Below are 10,370 nucleotides of genomic sequence, written 5' to 3'. Positions count from 1 at the left end.
CATAAACTACTCCTCTCTACCAATAACCGCCAACACCATTTTCCTAACAACGCATCATTAAACTCCCTCAACCTCCGCACCCCCAAACCACCATACTCCCTCCGGGAACAAATAATGGTCCAACTGACCCAAGATAATTTTCTAAAATCCTCACATCCCCCCCAAAAAAATTTAGAAAAAATAGAATTAAGGGAAGAAATTATACCTGACGGAGCCTTGAAGAAGGAAAGAGCATAGACAGGTAGAGAGGTCAAGACAGACTTGAGAAGAACTAACCGGCCACCAAACGACAAAAACCGACTATTGAAACCAGACAGTCTCGTTTTAATGCTACGCAGAAGAGGTTCCCAAAAAATCAATCGACGCGAGTCACCCCCGATAGGAAGGCCCAAATACACAAACGGCACTGTCCCCACTCGACAACGCAGGATAGAAGCTGCCTCATTCAGCCAAGAAGCAGAGACATTGACACCCACCAACCTACTTTTATTGAAATTAACTTTCAGACCGGACATAGCCTCGAACAACATCAAAACCGCTCGCATAGCCCGGACATTCGCCCAACTCTTCACACCAAGAAGCAACGTATCATCCGCAAATTGAAGATGAGAAACAGTCATAGAGGAAGACGCCCCAACTTTGTACCCTTCAAAAATATTTCTCTCAACCACCGACTTCATGATTATATTCAACCCTTCTGCCGCCAACAAGAAAAGAAAAGGGGATAACGGATCTCCCTGCCGAAGACCCCTCTCTAAAGGAAACTCATCAGTTGGACTACCATTTACTAAGACAGAAGCTGATGCCGTCCCTATACATTCCTTAATCCACTTTCTCCAAAGAACCGGAAAATGCATCCTTTCCATCACCGCATCCAAATACCCCCAGTCAACTGAATCGTACGCTTTTTCAAAATCCACCTTAAACAACAGTAATTCCTTTTTTAATCTATATGCCTCATCCACCACTTCATTTGCAATCAGAATCCCATCTAAAATTTGTCTATTATGCACAAAAGCTGACTGTTCTTCCGCAATAACCGAACCGACCACAGCCCTTAATCTATTCGCAAGGACCTTTGCCAAAATTTTATAAATACTTCCCACCAACGAAATAGGTCGAAAATCATTCAATTTTTGCGGATTGTCAATTTTAGGAATCAAAGCGATAAAAGTTGAGTTAATACCTCTGGACAACCTCCCATTCCGATGGAATTCCACCATAAACCGCATAATGTCCTGTTTCATATCCGTCCAGAAATCTTTAACGAAACCAAAATTGACCCCGTCCGGACCTGGACTTTTGTAACTGTCACAATCCCACACTGCTGCCTTCACCTCGTCTTCAGAAAAAGGTCTAGTTAAACCCCCTACTTGAGCAACACTCAAAGTCTTAAAGGAAAGATTACTCAACGCTGGCCTACCAGACACACCTCTCTTAAAGTGATTCGAAAAGTGTGAGAAAACAGCTTGGCGAATGGGCTGAACTCCCTCCACCACCGCCCCATCAACAACAATGGAATGCATACAGTTACGACGACGCCTACCCTGAAGGACGGAATGAAAATATTTTGAGTTCGCATCCCCTTCACGCAGCCATTGTAGCCGAGATTGTTGCCAAAATATACTAGTATTCGCCTTAGATAATGAATGAATATTAACCGAGATATCATGCAATTCTTCAATTTCAGTCTCTGATAGAACCTCATCCTCCCCTTTCCCATCTAAAACCGCTTGCCTTTCCTTTAAAGAATTAATTCTCCCAGATAAATTCCTAGTATGAGTAACATGCCACTCCTTCAACGCCTCTTTTATCAACTTTAATTTTTCACGTAAAACAAAACCTCCCCAACCCTCCACCTGTAACATCTTCCACTTATCAGACACAAACTGTTTATAACCCGGAACATCTTGCCAACACTTCAACATACGGTTAGGCCGGGGTCCCCAATTTTCCTCATCGACTGACAGAACAAGAGGACAATGGTCAGAGAGACCCCTCAAAAGGGCTGTCTGAACGCAATTAGGCCATTGAAAACACCACTCCTCAGACAACAGAAACCTATCAATTCGACTCATGGAACTTCCATCTCCTTTGAACCAAGTAAAATTTCGACCAAAAAGTGGTAAATCTACCAGCACATTATCTTCCACAAAGGTGTTAAAACCAACATGATCATACGACACATTTGCACCCCTAACTGAACGTCTTTCCTCCACATTTCGGACAGCATTAAAATCTCCACAAACACACACAGGTTTACCCCGAAGCATCTGAAGCTGCGCAGATAAGGATACCCACAACGCTTCTTTTTCACGAAGCCCACATGGAGCATACACATTAAACAAATAAAATTCTTCATTCGACTTAATAATCTTACCATGAATCAATAAAAAATGTTGCCTGCTGACAGAAGACCAAACTTCCACCTCCATGCTGTCCCACAAAATCAACAACCCCCCCGACGCACCTTCCGAGGGTCGAAAAGAAAAATTACAAGAGGAGTTACCCCATAACGACTCCACAATAAAAGAATCACAAACACACAATTTTGTTTCCTGAAGACACACAATCCAAGGCAATTTTTCCCCAACCAAAACCCGCACTTCTCTACGCTTCTCTAAACCACCGAGACCCCTAATATTCCAAGAAAATAGCTTCATCACCCTCTCCCACCCGCCACACACTCCAACACACACACCTACAAACTTCCTCCCTCCCCTTCCTTTCCCACATCCACGCCTGACTTCACTTCCTTACCCGTTCCACTCAACACCGCAAACCTGTTCTGAAAATCACTCGGAAAATCCAAACCAATGTCCCTACCTATACCCCTAACATCTTCCTCCGCCACTCTATCATTCCCTCGCAGCACCACCCAATGTTGCCACCCAGGATTAGCTGAAGACGATGATGCATTTCCATCTGTAGATCCTTGTGAAACCCCCTCCACCGCTTGTTGCAAACTTACTTCACGTTGGCGTTTACGTTCTTCTTTTCGTAGAATTTTCAACACCTCTGTTCGATCGCTCCCAGGCATACGAGCCACCTTTTTTAAACTGTGAACAGTGTGATTTAGCACACCACCTACTTTCTTTCGGCGACAACCTTCCCCTAAATCTACGTCCCTATCAGCTGGAGACGATGATGGCCAACCCTTTTTTGAATTTTGTGCCTGTAGCCACTCCCTGCTCCATGGTCCCGAAGAATGAGACCGAACGCCTCCCGGAGGGCACGAAGATTGACGTACACTTCGCTTCTTGACATTCGAACCGCCACCCTCCGCATTATCCCCACCTGGTCCATTCAAATACTGCACAGGAGGGAATTTTTGATGACCATCACTAACATGAATTTCGCTTCGGACAGACGCCCCACTCTTGGCAACATGTTCTGAGTATGCTTGGGCTAGGTTTTCAGCATCAATATTTTTTAACAAAACGTCCCCATCCTCCTCTGTCAAATCTTTAACAATATTATCAACCAAGGTATCTACATTATTTGCCTCCTCCGAGCCCCTTTGAAAATCAACATGTTCATCCTCATTCGAACTATTCGATCCCTCTTCTTCCGTCAGCAAACAAGCATCTTCACTCAGATTGAAACCCCATTCCTCACGCATCTTAACTTCAACTTGAACACCGTCAATTACAATCGTGTCAGTCACATTTACAATGTCCAACGACAAAGTCGCAACCAGCACCCTAGCATAATCAAATCGTTCTCTATTTAAGGTGCATTCATCCGTGCGAAGATAGCGTCCACAATCCAAAACACAAAGCTTAAAACAACTTTCACGCCAAGCATGCACTGGTACCCCGTACACACGTATCCAAGCACCTCGCTGAAACTCCGTTGTCGATTTTTCCCATCGCACAATATTTGAAAATAAAAGATCAAAGAATTGCTTCGCTTCGACCACAGTGTGCAATATGTCCACACTAGACAAGCTATGGATGAATACCTTATCAGCCCCCAATGGAATAATATCCACATCTCGAAATCCAGCATCCTCCACGCGTCTCTGAATCACCGGTACCGCCTCCCCATTTGATACTGTGCCGACCAGACCATTCCTCGCCCATTGCAAGTCACTCTCTAACGACCGGTACGTTCTAACCAACTTACTAGGCTGCTGGGCTGCCGCTTTTGAGTCATGAGCCTGCTGCTGTCGCAGCCTTTGACCAACAGTCACTGCTGCTGCTGAACCGCCAGTTCCTTCCTCCTCCATCCTTAAACTGCTCCTCGCCATGCCCTTCCCTTTGTCACTCTCCCTCAGCTCTTCCAGCACAGGTACGTTGCTCCCTTGCACCAGCAGAACCTCCTTCCCAGCCGTAATGTCCTTGCGCATATGTCTCTCTCCCTCGTCGCTCTCGTTATTATTTCCAGCCGCTTGCTCCACTTTAGCCGTCTTGTGATCAGCAAACGCATCCTTCCCCACACGCTCCACCACCGATGCCATCTTGTTAGTCTTATGAAACCGTGCTAAAGACGCTTTGACACGCAAGTGACCAAAGTGCACATCATTCACAGCTCGTAAAAGCTTATCAACATCACGGACATTCGAGAACCGCACAAACCCATATGCCTCGCCGTTAACATTCAGTTTGTTAGGAACAAAAACCTCCTCCAACATCCCACATACCTCAAAACCTTGTCTAAGAATAAAATAAGGAGCTTGCATAGGGAAATTAGTAAAATAGAATGTGACAAACCGTTTACGCGAAGAATCTGCCTCGCCTTCCTTCCCCATTGCTGCTGCGTCTGTCAAACGCTTCCTAGGACCAGCAACAGCCGCGCGATTGTCCCCTATCTGATTAGGTCTGTGATGACGTGAAAATGCTCTCCCCTCCCGCCGATGAACAGCAACATCAGCCACGTTGCTAGGGTTTCGTGGCCTAGACGTATAAGGGCGCTCCCACAAAGTTGAGTCCCTCGACCTATTCCTTGAGAACCGTCCTTCCCTCGTAGCATAACGAAACCTAGACCGTCGATAACCATAATCACCTCTGCCATCGAACCAAGATGCCTCCCACTGTCTGTCCTGACCTCGATCGTCCTGTCGCAACGCTTTCCGATGTCGCGGTCTCACATCAAACCAATTTCCCCCATCCCCCCCCATTTGTGGCACCCTGCTTGAATCCCTACCCCCCCTGAACAAACTCTCAACCGGTGAAAAAGACCGGAACGGTCGACCATGATAATCACCATGACCGCCGCCCCTCTCACGCTCTCTGCCTCAACACCCGATTCTTGTTTATTTAATTTAATAAAATTCTAAGCACTTTATAATATTTATCATTGGTGATGGGGAGCTTTAATTGAAGTAATAGGCCATTGTTAAAGAATTGTGGAATTTTAGTAAGAATTATTAGAATTTTATTTGATTAAAATAATAGGAAGGTGAATAAAATAAGAGATATTAAAGTTGGGAGGTGAAAAGCAGGATAATAAAATAATTGGCGGGGTAAGGAATGAATTGTGATAAGTAAGGGGAGAAAAATAGTAATAATAATATATAACCCTAGTTCCTTAGAATTAAAAAAAAATAGAAAGGCAGAAGAAAAAACACACAGTACGTAAGGAATCAAGTAAAAGCTTCAACCTTCTGTGAATTCGAGGTAATGGGGGAAATTATTCATTCTTGGATGTACATTCATAAAGGGGAAAAGATGGTTCTTAACCCTCACCATTTTTGTGTATCTTCATCCCCATTAATGAGGTTCTCTTGAATCCTTTAGATGTTGTGCAATTACTGTGAGATTTTGTTGTGTGGATTTGATTATAATTGGTGTTGGCTGTTAAATATTGGTGTGCATAAGTTATAAGTGAAAAATTGGATTGGTGTGATATTTGTTCAGATGTTTAATGATGAATTAATCTTACAAAAAAATTGTTAATGGATAATCAGAGTGAAATTGGTGTATTATATGTTAGTATAACCTTAGAATACTGTTCCTTGGCGTTTTGGGTGTGCTGGGGGGTTAGAATCGAGGCTTTGTGTGCGCGACACGCATGAACCGTGCAGATCTCTCGATGTTTTCGTACATTTTTCTTTCTCGACAGACGCACGGTCGTGCTCCTTGGACACACTATCGTGCTCCTCTGTCAGCTTTTGGAAATTCTTCCTTTTCATCTTTTTTTAGGTCCCAAAACTGAAAACTAAGGGCCAATAGTAAAAGATATATGACAGGGAAGTGTGGATTGGTGATATTAGGATTATCCTATTATCTATTGGCGAGTATATTTGTTGTTATTATGTAGAGGAATATAAGGTTATTACATTATCATATGGTGTTGCTATTGGTGTAAAAAATATGAATCATTGGTTTGGTGAGGATTATATTGCAATTACTACTGTTGTGCCTTCTCATGCATCTATGATAGATTTATTATATTATGTTATGGTGGTGTTGTTATTGTTGTTGAGGTAAATATTTGATCAAACTATGAACCCTTAGTGATGATTATTTACATTTATTACTGGTGTGGTCTCTTGAATATCGTATAGATTGGAGATAGGAATATTTGTGAGATTGGTGAGTGTATGGTTCAATAATATAACTCTAACATACAAAACTTGGTGAGTAGATTGGTACTACATGCATTAATGGCGAGTAGATGGAGTGTGTTTCATATATAATTATGATTATTATTTTTTTGGTGGTGGCCGGGGTTTGAACTCCGGACCTTGCATATATTATGCATTGTCCATACCAATTGAGTTAAGCTCACGAGGACATATAATTATGATTATGATTGGTGAGGAAGGTGGATTTCTCTACATGTACTTGCACATTTTCCAGTACTCCCTCAACTTCTATCATTGTTCCATCAGCTACACATATCATTGCTTTGGTTGGTTTCATTCTCAGCCTTTTGATCTTCTTGAAGTTTGTTAATGACATTAAGTTGATGCTTGCTCACAAGTCACACAAAGCTTCGCCAAGATAAACACCATTGATTGATACTGGGATATTGAAACATCTTAGGTCTTCAAGGTCAAATAAATAAATAAATAGATAAATACAAGGTTTAAGGTGTTACGCCATCAATAATTCAAAATCATGCATAGTTCATTTTCATAATCATAAAATAATCGCAGCAGGTTCATAAAGTAAAAAAACATAAACCATCGTCTCAACATCTCAAAATACATCATCATAAAACATCAGAGTTTTTCAAAAATAATCCAACAGATGAAATAACAAAATCCCGACAAAGTCCTAATCAGTGCCTACAACTAGACTCCAAGAGCAAAAGCATAAAACAGGAAGCCTCAAGCTATCCCTGGGTACTCACGACGATCATGTCTCCTAAACCTGCACACCTACATAATTCTCATGTAAATAAGCATATCAATTCTCACATAGATTCCAAGATGAGTCGAGTATTTACATCATCACCTTATCACCAAATCAATTCACAATGTTCACAATTCATCACCTTCATTACAAGTGCACAAATATCATTGAGTATTCACATAGTCATGTACACATCTTCAATTTAATCACATAAATCATATACATGATTCTCACATCGACTCTTACGCATGCAATGTTATAGACACAACTCTACATGCATATGGTACCATTTGGATATTGTAGTTCTATTATCGAGTGATCCCTCATCTTTATAATAGCGTCGTCTTAAATCATAATTCAGAGATAAACTACCGAGTTAATCACCCATCAAAAACACTTATGAATGCATGAACTTCAAGTATAAACTTGACAATGCATATCACTAAAAACTCATCATTATATAATATCACACCATCATCACATTATTGCATTATCAAATCAATACATCCACACATTAACAACTCATCATCATCATAATATCACACCATCATGTTTATCACACCAACATTCATCATAACATCACATCATCAAGTTTATTCATCATCACTCTATATATATTCATGAATCATCAATAATCATCATTAAACATTTACCACGTCAAGGAAGTAACATCTCTTCATTTAGAAAGAAATAGCATTTTAGACAACATCATCATTTCACTTGGTAAAAACCCTACTTCATAACAGTAGTGCAAGCATAACATCATCATTTTAAACATGTTATCTCTATGTTTATAATAACAGTAGTGCAAGCATAACAACATCATTTCACTTGATAAAAACTCTACTTCAATCTAAGTCATTTTCATGAAGAACGCATCATGACCTACTTGTAGCATTTTGATCATAACTAAAGCTCCAGATGTCGGAATAGAGTCAAACCAAAGACCAAAGAAAGCTAACATCCATACCTACAACTTTTATGCTTACACTTAAGGTTGAATTGATTCACATCTGCTTGAATCGATTCAAGCAATTCAGAGAAAAGCATTGATACGATTCAAAAATGTCCGACTCGATTCAAAACTGTCCAGATGCATTTTGATACGATTCAAACTTTCTTGAATCGATTCAATGGCCTGGAAAACATATTTTTAGCCTCGGGTTCACCATCAAATCATCCCAAAAATCCCCATTTTGATCCTCAATATACCCAAAGTGTTTAAAATCATTTTCCAAGGCTCAAACACACCATTTAAGCTCTTTTCACAACAACACAAAACAACTTATTCTTCAATTAATTATAGTTTTAACTTAATTCAACAAAACCTCAACAATAACAACCTAACACAAACAAATATGACTTAGACATAATCAATCAACACAATTTCAATACTTTCACTTACCCAATATCATAGCAAGATGATTAAACATAGTTTCAACATCATTCATCAACAACTTCATGAATTCTATTAAATTAAGCTAAAAACTCAAGTATGTCAACTTATTAACATCAACCCTACCTTCTCATGAAACAGCCACAAGTTTCTAACACTTTTCTCATATTCAAAATTAATTTAATTTATTATGGAGCATGAAAATTAACATAATTCATCAATATTTCATGAAAACACAACAAACACAAAAACCAAAATTCTACCCATATACAAAATCATTCCTAAGAAGAGTAAATCTCACACCCATACCTTATAATTCCAAAAGCTAAGCTTTCCTAGTTCCAATCTTCCCCTCTACTTTGATTCTCTTAAGCTTTTCTTCTTTTATCCCCTTGAGCTCTTCTTCTCTTCCTTTCTTTATTCTCTCTACCCTCCAATTTGTAATATTGACAAATGATTTCACAAGGTTATGACTACTCTTAGTCTTATATACTCTCACAAATTGAGCTTAGTTCACTTACTCCTATTGGGCTTACTTTTATTCTTACTAACAAATAACACTACTCATTCTAAATCACTTAATTCTCCTCTTTTATCATTTACCTCTATTCTATTAACTCCACAAAGTTACTACTAACCTCAATAAATATTTCTCCACTTCCAAATTACTAAAATGACATTCACTCTCAAATTACCAAAATTACCAAAAAGAATAAAATGACATTCACTCTCAAATTACCAAAATACCCTTAATCCCTCTATCTCTAATTAAATCCAATTAGCTCAACAATTCAAACACATCAAACAATTAAATAAATAGTAAAACAATTAAATAAATAATATCCTAAAAATTGGGTTGTTACACAATATGTATGTCACCTCACTAATTACCGTTATCTCAGTTATGTCTTAATTCAGGTGAAATTATTATAAATTTGCATAATAAAATTAAGCAAGACTCGTATAATAACTGAATAAAAAGACTTAAACTAAAAAGTTCGAACAAATAAAATAGAGGTTCGTCTTAGAAGCCTACCCAATAAGGTTGAGTTAGTCATGGTAATTAAAGACAAATTACAGAAGAAATAAAACTTACCCTAGAGACTTCGAGTGAGAGGAGAGGCCCTTCCCTTGAAGCTCATAACACTTGCCTTCCTCTTGAACCGCTTCGTTATGAGTGGAAAGTATGAATGAGAGGAGTTGCAAAGTTTGGGCCTTAGAACTGGGTTTTTATTCCCACCAAAAAGTAGCGAAAAATAGTTATTTCCTGAAATATAACACCCCGAGGCGCGCAAAACACAACTAGGGGCGCACAAGTGCCTTTTGTGGACACGAGGGCTCATGGAAAAACCATGGGGCGCACAAGTGTATTTGTGTGCACCCGAGGGCACATGGCTTACACCTGGGGGAGCATAAATGCCTTTTTTCGTGCGTAATTTTTCTGTTTCTTCGTCCTTTGGGTGTCTTCTTCCATATAAGTTGTCTTGGGACTTGGAATAGAATTTGTCATTCTTTTAATGTTTTGGCCTCTTGAATCTTCATTCATTGTTTTCCAAAATCTTTACAAGATGCTTTGCTTTGCCGATTTGCATCATTTTTCCTTGAATTACATCAAAAACACCCTAAAACTATTTGGTTTCTGGAAAACTAGAATTACACTTGAAATGAAA

The 10,370-nt window shown here is 39.6% G+C and overlaps 1 protein-coding gene and 1 long non-coding RNA gene across 2 annotated transcripts; both read right to left on the bottom strand.

The window, feature by feature from the left end:
- Positions 1 to 2,701: 2,701 nt before the first annotated feature.
- On the bottom strand, positions 2,702 to 5,122 carry LOC146914140 (uncharacterized). Its single transcript, XM_085721006.1, has one exon. It carries the CDS (start codon positions 5,120 to 5,122, stop codon positions 2,702 to 2,704), a length of 2,421 nt encoding a protein of 806 aa, XP_085577132.1.
- Positions 5,123 to 7,057: 1,935 nt separating this feature from the next.
- On the bottom strand, positions 7,058 to 9,146 carry LOC146914139 (uncharacterized). Its single transcript, XR_015013359.1, has 2 exons — positions 9,010 to 9,146; positions 7,058 to 7,330 (listed from the first exon to the last, which is right to left on the bottom strand). It is a non-coding gene; the product is annotated as an uncharacterized LOC146914139 (long non-coding RNA).
- Positions 9,147 to 10,370: the final 1,224 nt, after the last annotated feature.

The sequence above is a fragment of the Medicago sativa genome, chromosome 6 (genome assembly GCF_051527215.1).
Source record: "Medicago sativa cultivar Bolivia chromosome 6, Bolivia_mono, whole genome shotgun sequence".
In the NCBI taxonomy this organism is placed as follows: domain Eukaryota; kingdom Viridiplantae; phylum Streptophyta; class Magnoliopsida; order Fabales; family Fabaceae; genus Medicago; species Medicago sativa.
The sequence above is the reverse complement of the archived record's forward strand: the minus strand, read 5'-3'. Positions and strand labels throughout refer to the sequence as shown.

Bases quoted from the DNA above. Each gene is read 5' to 3' on its own strand.
- LOC146914140 (XM_085721006.1), bottom strand. From the start codon at position 5,122: ATGGGGGGGGATGGGGGAAATTGGTTTGATGTGAGACCGCGACATCGG.